Below are 25,623 nucleotides of genomic sequence, written 5' to 3'. Positions count from 1 at the left end.
TATCACGCCATCCCTTGTCACGAACATGGAGCTGGTCGGTGCCCCAGCCTGACGCCAGTGCATGGCATCATTTGTGTCTTTAGAGAGAGAGAGAGACTCTCCTGCAGTCAATTAAAGCCACATGTGTGCCTGGCAGCACACCACAGCTCTGGCACCAGTGAGTGTTCAGACAATAGGCTCAGGAGAGTCAGCAACTCGCTGCTGCAGACTGCAGGGCAGGGCTAGCCCACTCAGCAGAGAGAAGTTTGGTTTTTGCCTTTATTTTTCTCCAGCCTGAGCAGGCTAATCTGGCATGGCATCCACCCAGCTTCAGAACTCAGCTGCATGGCAAAGACAACTTCCCAGGAGCACTGTGCAAACCAGCCCCTCCTCCCACCCTTAATTGAAACAGCTCCAAGGTCAGCTTCTCAGGGTGTCCTTTAGACAGCAGGAACAAGGCATCTCCTATACGGTTAGGAGCAGCCTAAACTGCCACAGCAGCTAACTGAGCCCCAAAACCAGCTAGATGCCTCTGGTTGGAGAAAAACAGTGTAAGGCTGCAATGCTGGGCTGACTTGAAATGCTGTGCAGCGAGGAGGTTCACACAGGAGGTGCCACATGCCAACGGGCTGCTCTTCAGGCTAGTGCTGGAGCTCAGCTCAGTCCCAGAGGACGTGTGGCTGTCAGGCCATTCACCCAGAGCTGGTCAGAGTTGTTTCTGATCAGTCTTCTGCAGTGCAGAAGCAAACTGCTGCTGGATGTGGGTGGGAGAGGTGGTGGTTTGGGGACTCTGCAGTAGACTTACCCGGACTCCCGGAGGTCTTTGCGACTCCAGAAGTTACTGTGCCACATCACAGTGGCCAGCTGCTGAACGACATCTGAGGTAAGCATCAGAGTTGGTAGCTAGGCACTGAGGGAAAATGTGGGAAGGAGAATTTTTTTGCCTCCTTTTATAATGTGTCTGGTGCCTTATTTAGAACATGAAGCTGAGAACGTCCGTGCCAAAGCCTTGATTCATTTGGTTGCTACAGTTTAGTAGCTAACTTTGTTGTAGTGTTGGCTTCATAACAATGGGCGCTGTTGTAACCTCAAGGCCCTTTGACTGACTTAATGTGTAGCAACCTCCCGAGACCCTAATTTCCATGTCATGGCTATTGGTTTGATTACCAGTCTGCCAGGCGTGTAGCATGTCCTTACAAATACAGCTGTGTGTAGCAGCAGCTGCTTTGACTCTACGCCCAGTCCCCTCTGAGCATGCAGGCATGCCGGATTTACTGCACGTGGTCAGGGTGATGTTCTGGGGGTCACCCGCCCAGCTAGGGGTTCTGTCACTGCCCGCCCTGTAACCTTGTGTCTCTGTGCTGTGCAGCTATGGTTTAATCCCCTGACACTAGCAGCCTGCCCACAAGCACAAGGTCTCCCCATGCCTTTCACCAGCCTAGGTACTCCTTGCGGAAAGACACCACCTGCCCTTCCAGTCCCAAAGCCATCCTCCCCGAGTTCTTAAGTACCAGATGCTCATACTATTCCCATCTGGTTCCTCACCCCTAAAGGCATGAAACTGGCTCTATCATCAGTTCACTTTGGCCCCCATGCTCCACCCAGTTTGCACGCTAGAGACTGGCTTGGGGTAAAAATAAACAAAAGTTTTTTGTTTAATAGAAAAACCACAGGTTCAAAGATGAAATCGTAAAGGTGTGAAAACCTGTACAAGTTACATAGACATAGACGCAGCCTCCGACTTTACACTTCTGTAGTAGATAAAATCCCTTTTCAAATACAAGTTACCTATTGCCCTAAAACAGTTTTTTCCACATACCCTCTAGCTATAGGAGGGATCCAGCATTCACGGGCAGCCTCCTACCTAGAGACTGTCCCTCAAGTTGTGGATAAAAAACCTCAGACCTGGTCTATGCTGGAAAATTAGGCTGGTTTAACTGCGTCACTCAGGGGTGTGGAACATCCATGCCCCTGAACGGCATAATTAAGCTGACCTAAGTTGCCATATAGACAGCCCTAGGTTGGTGAAATAATTCTTCTGTCAGCCTAGCTACCGCTTCTCGGGGAGGTGGATACCTATCCCAACGGGAGAACCCTTCCCGTCTGCGTGGGTGTTATCTACACTGAAGCACTCTAGCAGCGGAGCTGTGCCACTGTAGCCTTTTAAGTGTAGACAACCCCTCAGTCTCAAGCTTTTAAAAGGTATCCCTTTTATTTTCTCTCTGTCCATGATGACTCTTGCTTAGCCAGAGTGGGGAAATTCCTTCTTGGCTTGATAGCCAGGCTGTCTCTGTGCCTTCCCATTAACGCTAATGGTCCATCATTGCCTTTTCCTGGGTTGAAAAAAAAAAAAAAGCCAGTTTCATGTAAAAACACCTGGCTTGGGTGGTGCCTCCCTCCCTGCTTGATTGCTCACAGCTGTGTGATGTAGTTGGAGTCATAGTACAGATTCTGAGCACAGTTTTCTATACACATAGATTCATAACCACCTTCTGTATACATATCTCATACTGACCCAGCAAGTTCAGACAAGCTTTCATGAAAGACCTTACTCGATATATTTTGCGTACTGTATTATGCTATAAATCAGTTGGTTTAACTGCTTATTTTGTGGGTTTAAACTTTTTGTTCTCCCCTTGGGGTGTCTGGACCCTTATTGTGTCAGTAAATATGCAAGGTCTTCACACTACTCGCATCAGAAAACGTGTTTGGTTAGTTCCTGCCTGAAGTTCTCGGAATAGCAGCCGGACGCTGTTAAGAATTTTTCAGCTAATCCTCTCAGATCCCTGAACATAGTCATGCTCTGGATCTGACACATCAGTCTGGCCTGTCTGGTAGAGCTAACCTGCATCTCATGGTTATGTTATGAAATACACCACATGGCAGGATAATACAGCAGACCTTGCAGGGCTGGTGAAAATGAATATGCCACCAGATCTGCCTCAATCAGAAGAACTGAGTCTGCCAACTGGAGGCCTCTGCATTGTCCATTGGACCTTCGGACTGCCGTCACCACCTGCCAGATATTGGCCCAAATGTCCCTAGGATCCACATTGCTGTTGAGCAAACTGACTAAAACCTGCTGCTCATGGAGATGGTTTTCTTCTGTCTGCTCTCTGGTAAATGCCCAGCATAAGAAAGTCAGTGTGGGACAGCTGGCACAGGCAGACAGTCGCATGTACTGGCACAAAATCATTGGGCTCCACAGCCTGCTCGCCTCTAGGTGCGCTCCTTTGGAAATTTCGCCTTGGCTCTGGATTCTTGGCTGCACCCCATGTGGTTGGCTGCTGAGCGTAGCTCCTTGCATCTGCATTTGCTTCTTCCTTGGGAAATGAGCTGTAGACTCAAACATCATGTTTTCCCTGTTGTTGCAGATATAAGTGCCCACGTTTAGTGGTACAAATTCAAAATGCCACTCTGCTGTAAGTGCGTGGAAGAGGCAGGTAGAGAATTCAGGCCTCTTGATTGCAAATTGTGTATCTTAATCATATGACTGACCGACCGTCCCTCCTCCCTCGAGAGCATATGAAAGGACTAGGGACATTTTGTGACTCTTTCAGCTAGGGATCGTGATGTAAGGCCTGTGAATTCTCAGGCTTCGGGTCACGTGTTGGTTAATAGGCTGATGGGTTGAGTCCGGCTGTGCAACTCAGGGCACAGGAACCTCAGGGGTGGAAAGTCTGCCCACAATGGAGCTTAGAGGCACAAGGTGGGGCCTACATCATCCAGCTGTGACCCAAAAGGGGGTGGCAGTGGCTGGATGTAGTGTGGCCAGGAGACATGTTGATTCAGTGCAGCCCGGGGGGGGGCCTCCTCTGCTAACAGAGCTCCTGAGAGGCCCAAACTGTGACTTTAAACTGCTTTCTCCAGATAGACAGCATCCCCAGGAGATTAATTTTAGATGCCCCCCACCCTCCCTGCGAATGAATCCCCATCCCTTGTCTGCAGCTGCATCAGCGGGCCCAGATTGAACCCTCAGTCAGCACTAGTGGTGTGTGTGGCCTGTTCACGTGCGTTGTGAGGTGGTTGTGTCTTTCTCTGAAGACCTGGATTTGGCCACTGTTAGAGAGAGGCTACAGACAGGAGTGATCAATGGCCCTATATCATATGGCAGGAGGTATGAAACCAGACTAAACGGACCCAGTGGTTTGATCTAATCTGGTATCTTGATGGACCAATGGCTTGTACTGCCAAATGAGAGCTCAACCTGCCTCTGTCTTGGCTTTTATACTGTGCACTTTGCTGTAGCGTACAAGTGCCTATGGGGAAAGGCATCTATCCCAGGGCAAACGCGTGCATGATCCTGTGCCTGTACACAGTACTGACTGGGGCAAGGTGTTGAGGTCCATGTACCTGAATCCTGTTTCTTCATGTGATCCTTCACAGGCTGCCCCCCGGGCTCCGACGTCAAGCAGCTTTGACCTCCAGATGAAATTTGTGTGTGGCCAATGCTGGAGGAACGGGCAGGTGGTGGAGCCAGACAAGGACCTCAAGTACTGTAGTGCCAAAGCCCGCCACTGGTGAGTGTTCTTGTCCTCTCTTCTGTCTCCCCTTAGCCTCAGTGCAGGATTTCCCCCTGCCATATATTCATTATCCAGTGCTTTGTACAGGCTACTTTGAAATATCTGAGAGGGCTTCCATCTTGGCAGACTGTTCCCTTGGGGAGACTGTTCCAGTTTTATAGACATCACCATTAGCAAGCATTCTTTGAGTGCTTGCTTGTGTCATACATGCGTACACACCCACATGCCCAGTTGTCGGATATGTTTGCCTTGGCAGTACCTGTAGGGTCGGCTGTGGCGCCCCCTTGAGTGCCACGCTCATATGTCGGTATATCAGGTGCCACCAGTCATACGCCCTCTCCATTACTTTTTACTGTCCGGGGTGGTTGGTTGGAGCTCCTTTCCTTGCATAGCAAGGGCTCGCAATTACGTTTCTTCTGACTTCGAGCCTTAAGGTCTTTAAATAGCTGTTCATAGTAGTTGCTGCTAAGTAGCTGTTAAGTGTAGTTAAAGTTAGAATCCCAGCGGGGCACGCCCCAGTTTCCGAGATTTAAGCCCCGCACGGACTGTAACAGGCCTATGCCTGTAAGTGATCCCCACAGCAGCTGCCTAAAGTGCTTAGAATCACATGTGAAGGACGAGTGTCATATTTGTAAAGAATTTTGACCCAGGACTCAGAGCGGGATATTTGTTTGCGGGCTCTCCTCATGGAGGCTGCCCTTCATCCGGCTTCCAAGCCATCCCGCCAAGACTCACCTAGTACCTTGGCCTCAGTGCACCCCTGGCACTGCTCCCCGTCGCCGGTGCCCAAAAAGAAAAAGAAGCAGCACGGCTCCCCAGCACCGGGGAAGAAGGGCCGTGGGGCATCGGGCAAAGGACCCAGTTTTGGCCACTCTGGAGCCATGTGGATATGCCCTCCCGTGCCACAAGAAGCGGCAAAGTCTGCCTACAAGGGCAAACCAGCCGCTAAGACCCCTCGGGGGGCAGTGGAACTCCACCAATGTCCCGAGATAAGGCAGCGCGCTCCATCTCCGCGCTGCAGATCTCTGGCGTCGCAGCCCAGATTCTCTGGGGCTTGCCCTCGGTCATCAGCACCACAATCACAGTCCCCACCATCTCAATGCAGATCGCCTAGGGGGAGGCGCTGGTCTCCATTCTACCGTCACCGTTCGCCCTCCTGCCAGTCATCCTCTCAGCACACATCTTGGTTGCCTGCCCTGTGGGAGTACTCCCTATCGCGATTCTGGTCCCCTTGATACTGGCATCGATTTTTCCCTCCCCCCCTCCCCCCCCCGGCCACTCCAGACACCAGTCTCCAGTGGCGACAGTCAGCAGGCAGACACAGGCGGCGACGGCCCCACTGTGGTCACCAGAAGGGCATTTCTCCAGCACGGAAGGGCTGTTCAGCCCCTTGTCAAGACCCCACCGGTGCGATTGGGCACCTGAGGCTGCGTTGACATCTATGGCACTGCCTTGGCACCATGGCCATTGGCCAGTGCAGTGGCCTTATTCGAGTGCATGGGGCATGCTAGTAATGACTATGACCCCTTTGCACTGCTCATCTGCCGCCACCTCGGAGCAACAGCTGGCAGCGCTGGGTTTGGTGCATGAGACCTGCTTGGAGGTTGGGGTAGAGGAGACAGTGCCCACCCCAAAAAAACCCCTCCCCAACAGGGGGATGATGCCCTGGAGCCTCCCCCAGCGGTACAGTTGTCGTCCTTATCCCTGGATGAGGCTGTCGCAGGACCCTCAAGAGCCAGCCCACTGGACAGTTTTTAAAACACCAGGCCCTGCTTCGATGGGTAACTGAGAACTTGGGCCTAGAAGTGGAGGAGATGGCCGAGCAGGTGAACACCTTGTTCGATATTCTCTCAGCCTCTACCCTGGCACAGGGTCCTGAAAATTGCCAAGGCCCTCTGGCAAATCCCATCATCCATCCCTCCCACTCCACAAGGGCCAAAAAGAAGTACTTCATCCTGGCCAAAGGGTTCAAGTATCTTTATACCCATCCACCTCCGGGCTTGCTGGTTGTCTCTGTGGCCAACAAAAAGGACAAACAGGAGCACACTAGTTCAACTCTCAAAAATAAAAAAGCCAAAAGACTGGACCTGTTTGGAAGAAAAATGTATTCAACATCCAGCCTGCAACTCCAGGCAGCGAACCAACAGGCTCTCTCTGGCAGGTACAGTTTTAACTTGTGGGACTTCCTCCATAAGTTCAAGGAGTCTCTCCCTTACTGTTTGGCCCAGGAATTTGGCACCCTGGTTGAGGAGGCACCGCGGTGGCTAGGGCCTCTCTCCAGACAGCGTGGGACATGGCGGATTCAGCAGCTAGGGTGGTCGCGGTGGTCATGAGGCACAGCTCCTGGCTTCATCTCTCGGGACAGGCCGGCAGTCTGCAGACCTCAATCCAAGACCTCCCATTTGATAAGAACAGTCTCTCTTGAAAGCAGACTGTTGTGAGGCTGCACAGGTTAAAGGACAATTGGGACACCCTTCGCTCTCTGGGCATGCATGTGCCGCAGTCTGCAAGGAAGCAGTTTCAGCTGCCCCCATCACCAAGGCCTTGGCAGCCTCGTCGGGGTGTGCAAGGAGAAGGGATAGAGACACAAGTTTTAGTCATAGTCGCCGCCTGCTCACCTGCCCAGCCCGGCCTGGCAAAGTGTTCCGGGGCCAGAAACGCTCATTTTGAAGGTGCGCTCGAGAGCGATGCCCCAGTCAATTCCCTGGATCCACCTTGTTCTTTCTTCAACCATCTTCATCCCTACCGTTCGGTCGCGGACTGCTGGGTGCTGGACGTAGTATCTCAGGGCTATACTCTGCAACTTTCTTGCCCCACCTGAAGGGCAGGGTGGTGCAGATCCTGACGGACAATACTGCCGCGATGTATTACATCAACAGGCAGGGTGGTGCCAAGTCTTCGGCCCTTTGTCAAGAAACTCTCCACCTTTTGAGATTTTTGTGTGTGGCATGCCATTCATCTGATAGCCATGCACCTGCCTGGAACTAGGAACATCCTAGCAGATCACCTTAGCAGGACTTTCTCATCTCGCCATGAGTGGTCACTCCATCTGGAGATGGTCAGCATAATCTTCCAGAACAGAAAATGCCACATGTTCTGTTCGATCTGGGGGATGGACAGGGGCTCCTTATCAGACGCCTTTCTCATTCCGTGGTCGGGGGTGCTGATGTTTACTTTCCTGCCAGTGCTGTTGGCTCACAGGGTCCCTGTGAAGATCGATCAAGCCAGTGCAAGAATGATCCTAATAGCCCCTGCATGGCCTCGCCAGCACTTGTTCGGCACGTTGTTGAGCCTTTCAGTAGCCACCCTGCTGCAGCTGTCCCTCTGGCTGGATCTGCTGTCCTAGAACCATGGCAGCCTTTTGCGCCAGAACCTGGTGGCGCTGCACTTGACGGCTTGGCTACCGCATGGCTAAGCACGGACAAACAGGCAGGTCTTTCCGAGTAGCAGGAAATCCTCCACCAACGCGACTTACCTGGCCAAATGGACAAGGTTCATGTGCTGGGCTTCTGAACAGCGTATCTGAGCCGAGGAGGCCCCACTGCAGGAGATCCTGGATTATCTGCTGCACCTCAAACTCCAAGGTTTGTCCCTGTCATCGGTCCACCTGGCTGCTATCTTGGCTTTCCATCCTCCGTTCCAAAGCAGGTTGATCTTCGCTTGTGATGTGACAGCATGGTTTTGAAAGGTCTGGAGTGTCTCTACCCGCACGTCCAGGATCCCATCCCTCTCTGGGACCTGAATCTCATGTTGTTGAAGTGTCTGGGGCCTCCCTTTGAACCTCTGGCTTCCTGCTTCTCTCCTGGAAGGCTTCGTTCCTGGTTGCAATAACGTCGGCCCACAGGATGTCCGAGATCAGGGCCCTTACTTCAGAGCTGTCCTAGACAGTCTCGTACAAGGATACGGTCCAGTTACAACCACACCTGGCGTTTCGGCCTAAGGTAGTTTCCCAGTTTCATACTGGCCAGGACATATATTTACCCGTCTTCTTTCCAAAGCCTCATACGTCAGATAAGGAGCCCAGGCTACACACCCTGGACGTCAAGAGGGCGCTGGCCTTCTACGTAGATAGAATGAAGCTGTTCCATAAGTCAGCGCAGTTGTTCATTGCAGTGGCAGGCAGAATGAAAGGTGGCCCAGTGTCTGCTCAGAGGATTTTGTCCTGGATCATGGGCTGCTTCCAAGGTGTCTCCACCAGCAGTCGTGACGTCACACTCGGCTAGGGCGCAAGTGTCAGCGGCCTTCCTGGCACAGGTGCCAATCCAAGAGATCTGTAGGGCCGCTACCCGGTCATCTGTCCCCACGTTCGCGTCTCAGTATGCGCTTACCCAGCAGGCTCAAGATGACGCTGGCTTTGGCAGACCAGTGCTGCAAGCTGCAAGACCTTGAACTCGGAGCCCAGCTCCATTGATACTGCTTGTGAGTCACCTAGAATGGCATAGACACGAGCCAGCACTCGAAGAAGGAAAAACGGTTGCCTACCTTTTTGTAACTATTATTCTTCGAGATGTTGCTCATTTCCATTCCATTACCTGCCCTCCTACCCCTCTGTCGGAGTAGTCAGCAAGAAGTAACTCAGAGGGCATAGGGCCAGCGGCGCCTAATATACCAGCACATGAGTGCGGCACTCAAGGGGTGCCACAGCCGGCCCTACAGATACCGCTAAGGCAAAAATATCTGACGACTGTGCGTGTGGGTGCGCACACACCTAGAATGGAATGGATATGAGCAACACATCTTGAAGAAGAACAACAGTTACGAAAAGGTAGGTGACTGGGTTTTTTCTGCAGTCAGGTTCTATTATTTATCATTTGTATGCAGGGTCCTCTTTGGGCATGGCACTTTGCAGAGAGAAAAACAGTCCCCTCTCTAGGAGCTTACAAGCTAGGGTAGAGGGAGCCTCCATTTTCCCTTTGTTCAGTTCATCCCATCTCTCCTAGCTATACTAAGCTGGAGCACCCAAAACAATTCTCCTCCAAACTTGTTTCCAGACGTCAGCTGTTTGTAGACGGCAATCCTATCACCATTGGTTGTAAATTTAGCCATGGTGTATACTTTACATCCTTTTTAAATGAGCCCTTTGATCATTTTTGTTGCATTTCTCTGAAAGGCATCCAATTTGTCTGCCTTGTTCTGTGAATGCGGCGCTCTAGGAGAGGTCTCCTCAGTGCCACATAGAGAGGGACGGTTGCTTTCCCTTCCTGGGATGTCATTTCTCTGTCTGGGATTTTTTTGCCACAATACCCTCTTCAGATCCTTTTTGTAGGACATTGTGGAAGAGTGATCTGCCTAACTGTAGGATCTTGTTCACAGTGCCGTGTCTGTGTGTAAGGACCTGTAGTTCTACAGCAGCTCTCGCCCTGAAGGGTCCCGAAGTGTGGTTTTTTTACAGACTGCATAGACCAGGACTGGTTCAGCCACCCCTGGGGATGGAATGTGGGAGGTGTTCAGCACCTCACAAGCAGGGGGGGCGGGGGGAAGCAGGAGGAAAGGCTCCCTTTTGGCTCACCCTGTAGAGCTACATTCTGTTCTTCTGGTGTGTCTGGTGTAGTGTAGCACATGGCTACCAGCCAGTGCAAGGGGCAAGCTGAGTGATGGTTCTGGTGTGCTGATGGGATATTTTAAACCCCCTTTGCTTCCCCTCCTGACTTTTTGTTTTAATTTCCCCCTCCCCATTTCCTAGCTGGACAAAGGAGCGTCGTGTCCTGCTGGTGATGTCCAAAGCAAAGAGGAAGTGGGTTTCCGTCCGACCGCTGCCTTCCATCCGCAACTTCCCACAGCAATATGATGTAAGCCCTGTACCCCTTCGTGGCTCCAGAATCCTCTCCCTTCCTATCGCAATGCTGCATGCACCGAGCATGGAGCCAGTGCTTCGATGCTCGCGGGGCAGGTGCTTTGTAAATGGACAGGTGGGTAGGTAGACGTGGACCCAGGTGGAAAGCAGAGACCAACTGAAAGCGAAGAGAGATCAGTTCCATCTCAAACAGCCAGCTCCGTAGCATGGTATGAAAGGACCCCTGCAACCAGGTTTTTGACACTGCTCTTAACACCATCACCGCCTATAGGACTGGCCGGCGATGGGGTCGGGGTCTCGCCCTTCTCCTTAAGTCACGCCTTGCCAGGTCACAGGTGGGGCAGTAGGCACAGGGTAAGCTTGTGTTGTCCCTGCTTTTGCTGTACCTGTTCTGCTGGTAAACGGAGCGCACTAGTCTCCTAGGCTTCCAATCCAGCCACTTCCACCAGTTTTTACAGCTCACTTAAAAGGTGATTTGAAAACCGATATTTTTTTTTTAAACCACGCCCTAAATTAAAACCCCAGAGTGACATGAAAAGCTGTGAAGCCCAATCCCAGCTCAGCATGTGATGGGAGGTGGGATAGCGCTCTTCTCCTTTCTGCCTCCGGGCAGGAGGAGAAGGAGAAGGAGATCAGGACAGGCCCCAGCCATGGTTAACGGAGAGCTCCCCTCCCCTCAGTGAAGAGGTGTCTGCTGTCTCTTCATCTAGAGCCAGAGGGGAGCCCATGTGAAAATGCTGGGGGTCCCCTTCTCCTGCTCACAGCCAGGGTAGCTATAAAGCACCTGCCATCTCTCAGTCAGTCGGGTCACTCAGCTGCTTGAGTGTGTTCCGTTGCCTCATAATGAAAGATTTCCATGTGCTGCCATGGCAGTCGTAGGCGGTGCCTGGGGGAGTGGGAGTTTCTTCCTAGAGTGGCTGCTGACTTCTGGGAAACCGTCCTGGGTTTTTCAGTCTGTTTCTAATCAGATTTTGTGTCTCTCCCCTCTCAGCCCAAAGCCAAAATCATGTGTGTGTTGGCGGCGGGAGGGGGCGATAGGTCAGACTAAGTTGCTGCCGAGATGTCACCCAGGGGAGATTCCAGCTGTGGGGTGGGGAGAGGAGAAGGGTGTGGACTTGCAGCTTAGCTGACTTGGGGTTTTGTTTTTAAGATTCCCCGTAGTGCAAAAGGAGGCATGAGCGCTACAGGAAATGGGAGCCAGTGTCTGGCAGAAGGAGTATCCCTTTGTTTTCTCCACCGTGCCTCCATTAAAGAGCCTATGACAGGGAGGCACGGCCAGGAGAGGGCTACGGCCTGCCTGTCATGTGGCTCAGCGGGGCTTTTAAAGGAAGGGGGGTGCCCAGTGGGAGAGCTGCAGAAGGAAGGACCCCTGGGCGGGGGCAGCACATGTGCTCTAGGGCGTCAGCTTTTGTTTTGTGAGTCTGTAAAGTGTGTCCTGAGAAAAGGGCCTGACAAGAGCCTTGGGCGTGGCTCTGAATTCTTCCTGAGCTCGTGAGGGAGTCCTGGACCTGCGGCCCCAAATGCTGCCGCCGGCACTGATGTCACTGGAGTGTCTGGGGGGCTTTTCCTCTCTTTCCTGTGTAGGTGCACATGGGTAGGTAGTGTTTGCTGGGGAGTGAACCCTTCGGTTTGTTCCCACAGTAGGCAGTGCATGGGCAGCAAGAGTGCAAGCTTCCTGCCCCGGCCCTGCTGCTGTCTGTCTCTCTCTCTCTCTCGCTTCCAACGGGCGAGTGAATGGCTATGTCTCCAGTGACGCCTTCAGGCCCTGGCCCTTCTCTGAGGCTGCAACAAGGGGGTCAATGTGTATGTCAACAGCGGGGGTGGTATTTGCAAGGCAGACATGCCCTCATCTCCCCCCCCCTCTTCCGCCCCCCCTACCCCCCCGGAAGGGCTGCAGTGTCAAAAACCTCTGCGTTCAGATGCTTCCAAAAGGCAGTTTCCCTTCTTCATACCATGCCTTGCTCATTTCATGTGGGGCCACGTTGCAGCTTCCTGGTGGGCAACAGGGGTCACTGCTGATCTGGGCTGGATTCCAGCCATCAGCGTAGTCAGGGCTAGCTTGACAGTTTGCAGGGCCTAAGCTGCTGAAATGGGGGGAACCCAGCCGTAAGTTTTCTCCGCTTCCAGTCCGGTTGCTGGAAGAGGGGACGGGCTCTGGGAGGGAGCTGTTTCCTGGTGAAGCGGGAGATAAGGTCAGCCGGTGGGTTGCAAAGGAGGCAGGGCCCCAACCAGCTGCTTGCTTTGGCTGTGCATAAGGACAGCCATGAATGGAGAAGAGAGGCTCTGCATGCCACCCTCCAGACTTTCCTCGGTAGGACTGTTTTTACAGGGGGAAAGGGAGAGAGTGGGTAACTAGCAAAAGGTGGGCTGGACGTATGTAGGGAAAGCTCTTTGCTGTTCTTAATAGAGTTTTGTCATTGGGAACTTTTGCTCTGAATCAATCTAAACTCACCTTGGGCATCTCTCCAATTCCCTCTGAAAGCCTCTCCACCCCTTCAAGACCTCCATCCATCAGGCTGGAGAGGACATGGGTGAGAGTCCCCTTCAGACGCCGCTGCTGGGTTAGCATAACTTGCTTTCCACCACCTCACCTGGCTCCATGAGTAACCTTAGCTGTAAGCGGGCCAGCCATGGGCTTGGTGGCTAGGTAGTGAGAGGATAGTCACTGAACTCAAGCCTCCTGTACATTTTATACAGAGATCTCCTCCCTCAAGTCTGAGGGGACCCAGGGAGAAGAGGCACGAGTGATCAGCATCACCTGCTCAGTGCCTTTGCTGCTTGGTCTGCCCCTTTCTCTTTCCCTAACCAGAAGGGTCTGGGTGGGGTGGCGGGGGCTGTGTTTTCTTTTCTGTCTCTTGACAGCTGTGTATCCATGCACAAAACGGCAGGAAGTGCCAGTATGTTGGGAACTGCTCCTTTGCCCACAGCCCTGAGGAGAGAGACATGTGGACCTTCATGAAAGAAAATAAAAGTGAGTGGTGAGATGGGGGCAGGAACAGGGACGCTGAAGAGCACAGGGTGTGTTACACCTCTTCTCCCCAGCGTCCCAGAGCTGGAAAGGACGTCGAGCACCCCCACCTTTCCAGCAGGCAGGTGAAATTACTCCGAAAAATGAGACTTAGTGCGTGGGCTAGCGCTGTTCAAACAGCCACACACAGTTGCGCGATCACCCTTCCGCCAGCGCACCCGAGTCCTGCACCCAGGGCTATTCCATTCTCGCCTGCCCGCTCCACAGCTCTGCTCTTCCTCTGCTAGTCAAGCCCTGGCTCCATACACCTCACTCCTGACCTCTGCGCCTGTCCTGGCCTCTCACCTAGTTCTGCTAATGTCCCTGACGTCTAGGCTGCAGCACTCCCTGCTGATTGTGTGAAAGGTCATACACAGGGGTGTGAACTTTGTGTGAGGACCCCGTTGGGCAGTGCCCCTTACAGACAAGCTTGTCCTCACTTGTTAATAGTTCTTGGAAATGTAGGTGGGCACCACACCCCGTGGTCTTGGCCAAAATTTCTTCTTCTCCCCTTGCTTACCTCACTCTCCCACCAGTGTCATGAGTTGTAGAGCTGGCCAAAATGCTTTGGCTAATGGCAATTTTGCTTAAAAAAAATTCATTTTGGGGGGGGGGGTTTCCAAAACTATTCACAAATTTGGGTCAAATTTGGTGAATAGTTGTGGTCAAAAAAGAATGTCCCCATCGGTGTTTGGATACTTTGTTTCTGAAGAAAATGTCAGTTTGAATAAATATTTTGCTTAGAAAATCACAACATTTGAAACCCAAACAAACTACTACTTTGTTTTGTTTCGTCTCCTGCTTTGTTGCAGCAGGAGGTGAGCTACCCAGTGAGAGGGACCAGGCTCAGATCTGATCTGGCACCTCCTCGTGGGTGTGAAGTCCAGAAGGATCGCTAACTCTTTGCCCTCCTTCCTTCTCTCTTTAGTATTTATAAAAGCTGCCATCACAGTACCCTGTAGGTTTCAGAACTCTGCCTCCCTCCCCAAGACCAAGGAATGAGATTTCTCTACCCAGCCTCTCACCAGAGGCAGTAACCACACTGCAGAAGGAGTGTCTGTAACTGAAGGAAGGGGGAGGGGGCTGCACACTCAGAACACCAGGTCTGTACAGGTCTCTTGTTCTGAGTGTGTCCATAGTGGGTGGGTAGGTGAGTTGCCTGGCTGACCTGACTGATTCCCTCCTCGCAGTATTGGATATGCAGCAGACCTATGACATGTGGCTAAAGAAACACAACCCTGGGAAGCCAGGAGAGGGAACACCACTCACGTCGCGTGAAGGAGAGAAGCAGATCCAGATGCCCACCGACTACGCTGACATCATGGTAATACCTCTCCTTCCTCCTCCCTTTCCTCATTCTGACATCTCCCCTTCTCTCCTGTGCTTCCCTGCAGGAGTCTCTTGAGAGGAGACTGGGCTGACTGGAAATCCAGTGATGTTGGAACACCCCCTTGGGAAAGAGCCTGTGATCTTTGCCAGCTAGGAGGAGGGCAGCCAGGGTAGCAGTGATGAGGCGGGAGGGCATAGGCATGGGTCAGCAAGGCTGCTCCAGGACTTTTCTGTCAGTTAAACATGTTTTTATCCAAGAGTCGGCTGAAACTGTATCTTACGCATGAACTCCTGCTTCCTGGGCTCCCGCCCGTCCCTGGAGCCCTGGAATGGCAAAGCCACGGCTGGCCATTTTGAAAAGAATTGGGTTGGGGGTGAGAGATCTGTGGGGGTGTAACTGGCCCACCAATGGGTGGGAAGAGAAGTAGGGGGAGACTGCAGAGGCAGCGTACTAATGTGTGGCAGAGGAGAGGTATGGGGAGGGGGGATGGGCAGGCCACTGAGGTCTGGAGAATCCATATCTAATTGCTCAACAATCCCTCCTATGGCTGTTATAAGGAGTGATACTGGTGGGCTCAGACAAAGAATCCAGTCCTGTCCCCTGTGGCCAACAGTTTGATGTTCCCAACACTGATGTGTCAGGAGAGGGAGGTGCTGGGTCGAGTGGGGAGACCCTGGATGCTCTGGCGGAGAGGGGACATCCCTTCCTCTCCACTCCCCAGTGCTGGGAAGGTCAGTGTGGGCACTGCTAATGGGCTGCTCTGTCTGTGCTGGTTAGATGGGATACCACTGCTGGCTGTGCGGGAAGAACAGTAACAGCAAGAAGCAATGGCAGCAACACATCCAGTCAGAGAAGCATAAGGAGAAGGTCTTCACCTCTGACAACGACTCTAGCTGCTGGAACTACCGCTTCCCCATGGGCGAATTCCGGCTCTGTGACAGGTACCGCGTGCGCCACACCTCCGTTCCACACGGGTTTGCTGCTGGTGAGAGGACAGCAGACCTGGTACCGAGTCACTCTCCTCCTAAAAGGGGAGCCTCAAGGAACTGCAGCTTGGGGGAGTTCTGTGGAGGTCGAAAAGTGGGAGATGTTATTGGGAACACCCCCTCCAATAATGCTTCAGAATCGAGCTCACACCAGTTTCCCCCACCTAAAAGTGATAAATTACAAAGCTCAAAGGCATGAGTGATGCTTCTTCAGTCTCACGTGGTCTGTCTATACTTTGGGAAATGAAACCTTTAACCCAACAGCCATGCCACCCATGACTCTGGTGACGTCAGATCTCACAAGCTAATCAGAGCATGGCTGGATCCTTGCTTGTCTGAGACATCTCTTTGGGAAACCCAGCTGCTTCAGTAAGTGGGTTTAGTGTCTCTCTAGAGTGCCCTTCTCTCTTTTGTCCATGCCTCAAGATGATGATAGGAGGCATTGTGCTGCTGGAGGTGAAGTAGAAAACGGAGGTCCTGATCACTCATGTCTGTTTCAAGATTCCATGGCATTTTTTTCAAGAGTAGAGCTGTCCAACCCTAAATGTTAGCCCAGTTCTAACTTGTCATTTCATTCTGCAGCCCTAAATTCCCTTCTAGTCTCAGTTGGGTATGGGTATGTCTCTTCTTGGCCAAAACTGTTATTGCTGTACTCTGTTAAACAACCTCCAGGCTTCACCCCAGAGGTGATGGGCTACATTTCTGCATTCAGAGAATGAGCCCGATACAGGAAGACCGTTTGTAAAGTGCCTTAGAATCCAGCACAATGTCCATGCTAGAGAAACGGAGCAACCCTTTAAACCCTGCCCCTTAAAAATAAAATAGTCCAGTGAGTTGTGTTTCTCTCCTGGCAGGTTCCAGAAGACCAAGGCCTGCCCTGAGGGGGATAAGTGTCGCTGTGCTCATGGCCAGGACGAGCTGACCGAGTGGTTGGACCGGCGGGAGGTACTGAAGCAGAAACTGGCCAAAGCTCGCAAGGACATGCTGCTGTGCCCCAAGGATGACGACTTCGGCAAATACAACTTCCTATTGCGGGACGGCGTATAGTGGGGTGGGGGGACCTGTTGACTGGAAAAACAGAAGCAAGTTTTCAAAGGGTGAGGCTGTGGTAGGGCAACTGAGACATGTCTCACAAGGAGAACTTTTTTTTTCCCTTTGTTTCAAGATTACCAATATGATTTTCCAGTGGTGAATGAAACTGACCCGATTCTTCTGTGGCCAGTGAACGCTGTGCTCATAAAGTTTCTTTTCTATCTTCTCTTTTCTTTCCTTATTCTCTGCCCACCTTTTTTTTTTTTTCTTTCTTTAATTGAAAGGAATGAACACAGTTGGGCATGAGAGAGAGAAAATCTTTTCCTTTTAATTCCCCATCTCTAGACTCTAAGTGTGGCTGGGAGGTTTTCTGGGACATTGCAGTGTCATGAATGCAGCTGAGAGGGGGAGCTGAGAGAGGGGGCAGGGTTACTGGAGCATAGGTGTCTGCAGTCCTCTGTGCTCATTCTCCTCCATAGGATGGAGCAAATTCCCCTTCTCTTTCACGCTCTCCTGGAAGAACAATATAAAAAAACAATTGTAGCTGAGATGCAGGTGAGGAAAGCCTTTAAATCCATGTGATTTAAAACATTGGTTTTAAAACACCCGGCCTGTTAGCTGCTGTGGATGACTGCAAAGGAGCAAAATTACATCCCAAGTCTTCCCCTGAGGCACACAACAGCTGAGGAGGGTAACGGCTGTCTAGCCTCCCCCATACATGGGTGCAAGGAGCATAGCTGAGAAAGCAACCAGGGTGCTTTTTGCAGAAGGGGCAGTTTGAAAGTGATCATGGATAACTTTTTTGCTGTTACTATTGATTGTATCCAAAAAGCAAACTAGTAATGGGTCATTTGACAGAAGAGAGTGCAGATTTTTTTTTTTTTTTATTTAAACTAGTGTGATTATGTAAGTAAGACTGAGTCCCTCCACAGGGTATAGCTAATACTATGGTGCTGTTGTCATCTGTGTGCTCTGGGCCTTGGGATCAGTAGAAAAAAGTAAGTAACAGAAAAGGAGCTTGTATTTTTCTTTGTCAGCAGTGTAAAGTCAGTCAGCTTCTGCTTCGGGGATTACGTCTTTAAATAGTCTATATACTTGGTTACTTGGATACGGGTTTTGTCTGTAGAGGCTGAAGGTGCTGTCAGAGGAAGTGGGCATAAATCAATTCAAGGACACTCAAGTAGCATAGATCCAAAATTCAGAGTGTGTGTTTGACAAAGAATGCGTTTGGAAATGATTTCGCGATTGAAATTAATACAGTGTAGTTGCTGGTGGGGGTTGAAACCTTCTCTTTCAGTGTTGCAAAATCACACTCAGTAGCATTTGACGAGTGCATGGGAACCAGAAAACAAAGCTAACTAGAAATGGAAGACAAAACTGACCAGGGTAGTTTGGAGCTGAGTGACGTGCAAAACACAAATCAATAGCATGCTGAAGAAGCCAATTTTAAAGGTTCTTTTAGATTGTTAAACTGAAGCCAGTTTATTAATGCAAGTAAGGAGAATGTTTGTTCCTAGCATGTGATTTTTACTTTGACTGTGTGTCCCCTTGCAGTCTCCCCTCCCCTCCCCGAAAAGAAAAAGGAAATTAATTCTTCCTGTATCCTTTGTCAAACAGAGGATAAAATATCCAACAACTGTCTGGAAGAGAAGAGGAAGATCATATTTGTAATATGAGGGTCCCTCTGGGTAAATAGAAACACATAACCACCCAGCCCCAGTGTCCCCATCAGGTTACATCTTGGTTTTTTGGTGGGGAAAGTTCAGCAGTGGGAAGTGTGTTTTTTCTGATTGTTTTGTTTTTTTTTAAATCATTATGAACATTGCGTTTAAACTGGCTTCTAGGCTTTTGTGCCTCCCTCCCGTCACTAGACTTCCAGTGCTGCAAGTAGTGTCATTTTTCAGCAAGCTGGCCCCTGCCGGCAGGAAGAATAGAGGAGTGCCTCTTTGCCATGGGAACATTCAGGTGCGCAGGGGAGCCTCTGATAGAATCACCCCACCTCGCCTCATGGAGCAAGAGAGGGAACAGCTGTCAAGTCTGCTGCTGGTATTGTGCTGACTTGCATTTTGAATTAGGTCAGCTCTAGGGGGAGCAGTTGACACTCAAGGTATGTCTACACTGAAAATGCTACTGGGGCAAAGTTGCAGCTGCGCCGCTGTAGTGCTTCAGTGTAGACACTACCTACGCTGACAGGAGCGGTTTTCCCATTGGCATTGATCACCCACCTCCCTAAGAGGGGAGAGCTAGGACAATGGAAGAATTCTTCTGTCGCCTTAGCATTGTCTACACCGGGGGTTAGGTTGGCATAGCTGCGTTTCTCAGGGGGGTGGAATTTTCACACTCCGAGAGTTGTAGCTGTACAGCTGTATGTTTCCACTGTAGACCAGCCCTTAGACTGTGTCAGCTGTAAGTGAAGCTAGTGTTGCCAAATGAAGTGGCCCCGCTGAATGCTGTTCCTGTCAGAGTTGGTACCATTCTCCAGTGAGCCTAGCTGAGGGGATTCATTAGTGCATGTGGCATGTGTGGCTCCAGAGGGAAGGTCTGTGATGTGGCCCAACACATGCTGTCTGTCGGCAAGCTGGGGTGATTTCACATCATTTGGGTGGGGTGGGATTGATGCAGGGATATGTTAAGAAGATGGCAGAGACTGTCCATAGTGCCTACTATACCACCTGCACTCTTGCCTTGTTAATTTGAGGAGTGGTGGTGGGACGTCTCGCAGGATTTTCTATCTCCAATACTGGAACGATATAAATTGTGTTTAAAACAGGGCAGCTCAAATGGAGGAACCCGATTGGCCAAGCTAGGGTGCGGAGTAGAGTCTCAAATATAACTCCACTGAGTCAGGATCTCAGTATTTCTAATGGCAATAATGAGCTTATGCCAACACCCCAGAGTTTCTCTGGGGTCAGCTTTGTGCCTCATCCTGGTCCACCTGTCACTGGGGAGTGGGCACGCTGACATCTGCCTCCCTATCTCTCACTCTGATTACAGTTTAATAGAGTGTGCATGTGTGTACGTAGTTTGATACAGCACCATCGGCTGAAGAACAAACAGTCCCACCTTCTTAGAGCAATGTGTGTGTAGTTTTTTGTATAGGGTCTCATGAGATTGTTTTGCCTGTGAGAAGTCAGAGCCCTCCGGTGCTGTATGCACAATCAATAAAACGTGGCTGTATTTTGCATGGTGGTTCAGCAGCGTTGGGTCCCCTTTTCTTCACCCCACCTCTGAGGACACCTGTGTCCCTAGACAAGAGCTATTAGGTAGGGAGCAATATGTGGGAGATACTGAATTGGCAGCTGGCATCTTTATTTACAGACCTAACTCTGGATGTACACAACTCATAGGCAGCTGGCTTAGCGCCTGCATAGTGGTTAGAGCCTGGGAGTATTAATGAGGAGATCTGGGGTCTGGTCTTTTCAGCCACTGCTGTTAAGTCACTGGGTCCCCTGGACAAACCGCTAGCCCCTTCATGCTTGTTTTCCCCTCTGCCAAATTGTGATGATAACGATATGAGGCTTAATTCATTAGTGTGTGTGTGTGTACCACTCTTTGGGGTCCTGGCCTGGAAGTGGCACTAGAAGCAGAGAGATTGAGTATGTATTCGTTGTTTATGATAGAGAGATGGGAGAAGGGAGGATGCTTTTTCTTGCATGCCCCAAGGAGACGGCAGAGCAGCTGGAAAGATCCTTGCTCCACTGATCTGCCTCCCGATGTCCATGGTTTATGAGCAGGCTGATGCTGTATTTGTTTCCACCGACCGGGTGAGGCGCGATTTCTGTTCAGATTTGAAACTGGGCACCTCATCTCCTGGGACGTACGTTTCATTGTCTCAAGCACTGAAATTGTAAAGGCTAGATGGCAAGGGAGAGGGATGCTTGTCTTCTGTTTTGCCACGTATACTCCTAATGTATAGAATTGCTGTGACCCTGGATTAAGCAAAGTAACAGGAACCCAGCTGCTGCTAAATGAGCTCATCCAGCCTTCCCTTCACCCCCGCCCCCCCCTTTGTAGCTGTCTAATCCCTGCTTTACCAACGGGTGTTCAGCCGGTCACTCCCTCTGCAGAATTGACCAAAAAAGTGAGATTCACACCAGTGCGTAGGCTTGTACCATGTTTGTTGGAGTGGTGGCAGCGACGTGTGCAGGGGAGAAGAGAGGAAAAATTAATCGGGGGTGGGGGGGGGAGGGGAAATGCTTGTTTTTTACTTTAAAAACAAATCTGCATTTACAGTGTAATTGTCGCGTTTGCTGCGCCGGGACTTAAGAGTTGATAATTTGTTTAGATTATGGAGCGGGCTAATGTCCCTTCTCTTTAATCAAAATAACTGCTCTGCACCCACTCTTCTCCAGACTGATAGTGTTAGCTGGGGGGAGGGGCTATTGTTATGGGGGCAAAGGGGGTGGGGATGCTCATGAGCATTGCGTATCTATTTTTGTTTTCCCAGATATGATAACCTGATCTGTGGTGTTGCAGTATTTTGTCACAGACTTGTTTTAGTGTGTATATATGTGACCCCTGTGAAGCATATATACACAGGTATTAAATATATCGCTCTATATAATATTATATATGTGTGTGGTATCAAAGGAATCTTTTTTAATGAGGGTAAAGGAAAAGGACTCAGTCCAGGAAATGCAGCATCTCCTGTTTAAATGTGAAGGCTTCCCCTCCCTCCCCCCCCAGCTGGGGTGGCAGAAAGGAGGAGGAAGGGAGGAGTTTATAGACAGGTATAAAGTTCAAGCTGGAACAGGTTTTCCTCATCACGCCTCTGAAAGCCCTCCGGTGATGACCTTCCTACCCCACCCTAGTGAAAGAACATTCAGGTGCTTCGCTAACGAGTAAAGTTATGATTAAAAGCTTGTTTATATGTATGTAAAGGGCAGGAGACTCCAGATTTGACCCCTCGTTTTCTTTCACTTATCACTTTTTTTCAGTGTGATATTTCACCTCACCAAAAATACTCAGCACTAGCAGCTCTGCGATAATTAAACCCATAAGCTCCAGTGTTCTAAGGGAACCCTACCACGAACCAAGCACTCTCTCCTCTTACAATAACAATCTAGCCTGTGCAGTGTGGGGACTAAGGGGAGGATTTTCAGCAAGGAAACAAATCTGAGGGCTAATGAGCGCCGTTAACTTTTTTTTTACATTACAAAATGTTATCTTGTCCCTTTATTTATAAAAACCAAAACCCTCCAACACACACACCAGACTTTGATTTAGTTCAGCTTGTTAAATGCTGAGAGATATAATACAAATCCTTCTCCCAATCCTTTCAAGTGAAGGGAGGGATTTGTGAAGTTGTTTGAAGCAAAAAACAACAACAAATCAGCTCATATGAACAGTGTGTCAGAAATGGACGTGCTCTTGGCATGTGAAAGGGAAAAATCGCAAGGGGCTGCTGCAGTTCTAAGTTGGCTAGTAATGAGATGGAGTCCTTTAAAATGTCTCTGTATTAATATAATTTAAGAATACCACGCTTTACTATTAAAGAAAACCTTAGTACCTTTCATAAGGTCTAGTACCAAGATAATAATGTAGATGTTTTAACAATTTTGTTTTTGTTCTTAAAACAAACTTGCTTCTTTTAGCCTTTGTAATAGAAAATAAAAGTGTGCACTTTAAACCCTCTCCAGATGACTTGCGTATCTATGTTGCAAAGAGTTTGTGAAAGGCATTATTGGGCTTTCTTGGTAAGGCTGCCTTGGTAAATGATATTGCTGCTACAGAGAGAGAGTGGTGTGGGAGGGGTGGGGGGATGGAATTGAAGGACACCTGCTGTGGTTTATATCCAAGTAATCCACTAGTATCCACTTAATAATCATTCATTGCTAGTAGCTTAACAGTAGTCTTTATTAGAGACATAGGTAACGTGTATATATAGAGCATCTGAACTCAGGCCAATCTATCAGTCTAACCAAAGACCAGCAGCCTTCTCCAGTAGTCACTCCCACGCCCTGGACATTCTATTCACTCTCTTAAATCCCCAGTAACACCACATCTGTCTTTTAGTTTTTTAATACAAATGTATTCATATCAGAATTGTCTTGACAGATCTTCTTTGATGCAGTGGCCATCTAAATTCTATTTTTGCTGTACAGTAACTCCTCACTTAAAAGTTGTCCCGGTTAATGTTGTTTCGTTGTTACATTGCTGATCAATTAGGGAACATGCTCATTTAAAGTTGTGCGATGCTCCCTTCTAACATCGTTTGACAGCCGCCTGCTTTGTCCACTGCTTGCAGAAAGAGCAGCCTGTTGCAGCTAGCTGATGGGGGCTTGGAACCAGGGTGGACTGGAAGCCCCCCTATCAGCTCCCTGCTCCCCTAAGTTCCTTGTGCTGCAGCTGCCAGCAGGCTAACAACTGTAGCTGACCCTCCCCCCACTGCCATGTGCTGCTCCAGCCCCCTGTCTTGGAGATGCTCCCTGAGCCTCCTGCTTGCTGTGCAGGGGGGCTAATGTCAGGGTGTCTCCCTCCCCCTGCTCCTACACCCTGCTTACTCCTCCTCCATATAGAGCAGGGAGGGCACACGGACAGAGAGAGCCTGGGGCAGCAGCTGCTGTCTCAACTTCCTGATCCACTTAAAAAGACAATGCACTTAAGAATGGGTCAGCTTACTTAAAGGGGCAGTGTGCATCTCTCTCTCTCTCCCCCCCCACACACAAGGTGTGTGTCTGTCTCTGTCTGCTACGCTGTGTCTCCTCCCTCCTGTTCGTGCTGCCCTGTAGAGTGCCAGGCTACATTAACAACAATGTGTTAACCCTTGAGGGCTCAGCCGAGTGCTAGTTCATCATTTAGCACAGGGGCTCTCAAACTGAGGGTCGGGACTCCTCAGGGGGTCATGAGGTTATTACATGGGGAGTCGCGAGCTGTCAGTCTCTAACTCAAACCCTGTTTTGCCTCCAGCATTTATAATGGTGTTAAATATATACAAAAAGTATTTTTAATTTATATGGGGGGGTCACACTCAGAGGCTTGCTATGTGAAAGGGGTCACCAGTACAAAAGTTTGAGAACCACTGATTTAGCAGCAAGGCATTCCCTGAGAAATATCCCTCCCTCTTCTACCCTCTAACTTCACCACCTCAACCAAGCTTCACAAGCATCATAGCAGTGAACAGTATTAAATTGTTTAAAACGTATACTGTGTGTATATCTATATAATATATAGTTTTTTGTATGGTGGAAAAAAAATCCCTGGAACCTAACCCCCCTCCCCTTTGCATTAATTCTTATGGGGAAATTGGATTTGCTTAACATTTCGCTTAAAGTTGGATTTTTCAGGAACAGAACTACAATGTTAAGCGAGGAGTTACTGTATTATTGAAGTTGCTCTTACTATGTAGAGGAATTAGGTCATTTTCTTGGTGCTGTACTACCTCATTTCTTCTTTCAGCTGAGTCTGGTCTGTAGGTAACAACTGCAAATGTCTGATTTTGTCTAGACACTTGACCATTATTAGTCATGACATCATACAACTGAGGTGCTACCTCTTTTGTTACAGTGGCTTTCTGAGCCCAGTATCTACCAATATAGACATACTCTATCATTCAGTTTCTAATAAGATAGTTTATGCAATCTTGTATCATAATAAATCTTTTGATACAAATTTGACTGTTCCTATTTTCTTTATATCCTTTTTTAAACATAAGTAATCTGTTTCTGTTAAACAACAAATGTGCAGGTGATAAACCTTGTAACGGTGATCTATAATAATGCCAGATATAAATCAGTATTTGTTTCTTCAGCTTTTTTGTTAGTAATCTTTTTACCATTAACATCAATTTTCACTAGCCCATTAGATTATGGGTAAACTGGACTTGATGTAATATGTTTGAAATGATGTGCTAAGGCAAAACTTTTAAACTCTTGGCTCTGAAACTAAGGTCCATTATCAGTTGTTACTATGTTGGGAATGCCATGCCTTGCAAAAATTGATTTCATTTTATTAATGACTTGTTTGGCATGTTTTCTAGTATAGATATTTTCAGGAAAATGCAAGTAATCAAGAACTACAACATGCATGTCTTTTATATTCAAATAGCTCTAAACCTATTTTAGATCAAGGTCTTGAATTTTCATGAATAAATGTCAGGTTTTCTAGACTGAGCATTTCTATATCTTTTCACGTATGCCTCATTCTTTGATATAATGCTCTAGGTTTTGGTTCATTTGTGGCCAATACAGAACCTCTCTTGCTTTGTTTACATTTTTCTATACCTAAAATGTCCCGTGAGTGTGTTTCAACATCTCTGCTGTTAACCCTATAAGGAATTACTACTATTACCTTTAAACAGAATTCCTTCAATTACTGGTAAACCTTGAATAAATTGATTATATGGCTTCAGTATCATTTTATTATTATTAGCCTTTCAATTGCTGTTTTTCTCCATACTTTTTTTTTTAACTTCTCTATTCATCAGTTTGTTTTCTTTCTTAAATGGGCAATCACTGTTGATTAAGTTCAGCAGTTTGAGTAATTCTTACTGCTTTTTCCAGATTTAGATCTGTCTCTAGCTGTCTTTCTTACACTGAAATCTTTTATATGCCCATCACAGTTTCATTTCTCTCTTGACTAAAATTCTGGAAATTATATGTCTGACTTATCTTTAGATCTGTTAAAAATGCTTCAAAAGTCTCTTCCTCCATTTGATTTTTTTGAGTGAAATCCTTCACTTTTTTTGTGTGTAAACAGTATTCCTCAGAGTAAGGCCTGGTCTACACTACGCATTTAAACCGATTTTAGCAGCGTTAAACCGATTTAATGCTGCACCCGTCCACACGAGGCCCTTTATATCGATATAAAGGGCTCTTTAAACCGGTTTCTGTACTCCTCCCCGATGAGAGGAGTAGCGCTGACATCGGTATTACCATATCGGATTAGGGTTAGTGTGGCCGCAAATCGACGGTATTGGCCTCCGGGCGGTATCCCACAGTGCACCATTGTGACCGCTCTGGACAGCAATCTGA

At 49.1% G+C, this 25,623-nt stretch overlaps 1 protein-coding gene across 2 annotated transcripts in view; it reads left to right on the top strand.

Moving 5' to 3' along the window:
- The window catches only part of ZC3H7B (zinc finger CCCH-type containing 7B), a 64,178-nt gene extending 41,894 nt beyond the window's left edge, over positions 1-22,284 (top strand). For both annotated transcript variants that reach the window (XM_044984198.1, XM_044984194.1), the window contains 6 exons: positions 4,366-4,499; positions 10,186-10,291; positions 13,159-13,267; positions 14,494-14,627; positions 15,411-15,574; positions 16,474-22,284. In XM_044984198.1, coding sequence (XP_044840133.1) covers positions 4,366-4,499; positions 10,186-10,291; positions 13,159-13,267; positions 14,494-14,627; positions 15,411-15,574; positions 16,474-16,666 — 840 coding nt within the window. In that variant the 3' untranslated portion in view covers positions 16,667-22,284. The remainder of the gene's footprint in view (positions 1-4,365; positions 4,500-10,185; positions 10,292-13,158; positions 13,268-14,493; positions 14,628-15,410; positions 15,575-16,473) is intronic.
- Positions 22,285-25,623: the final 3,339 nt, after the last annotated feature.

The sequence above is a fragment of the Mauremys mutica genome, chromosome 1 (genome assembly GCF_020497125.1).
Source record: "Mauremys mutica isolate MM-2020 ecotype Southern chromosome 1, ASM2049712v1, whole genome shotgun sequence".
NCBI lineage: Eukaryota > Metazoa > Chordata > Testudines > Geoemydidae > Mauremys > Mauremys mutica.
This window is presented reverse-complemented; position numbering and strand designations above follow the sequence as displayed.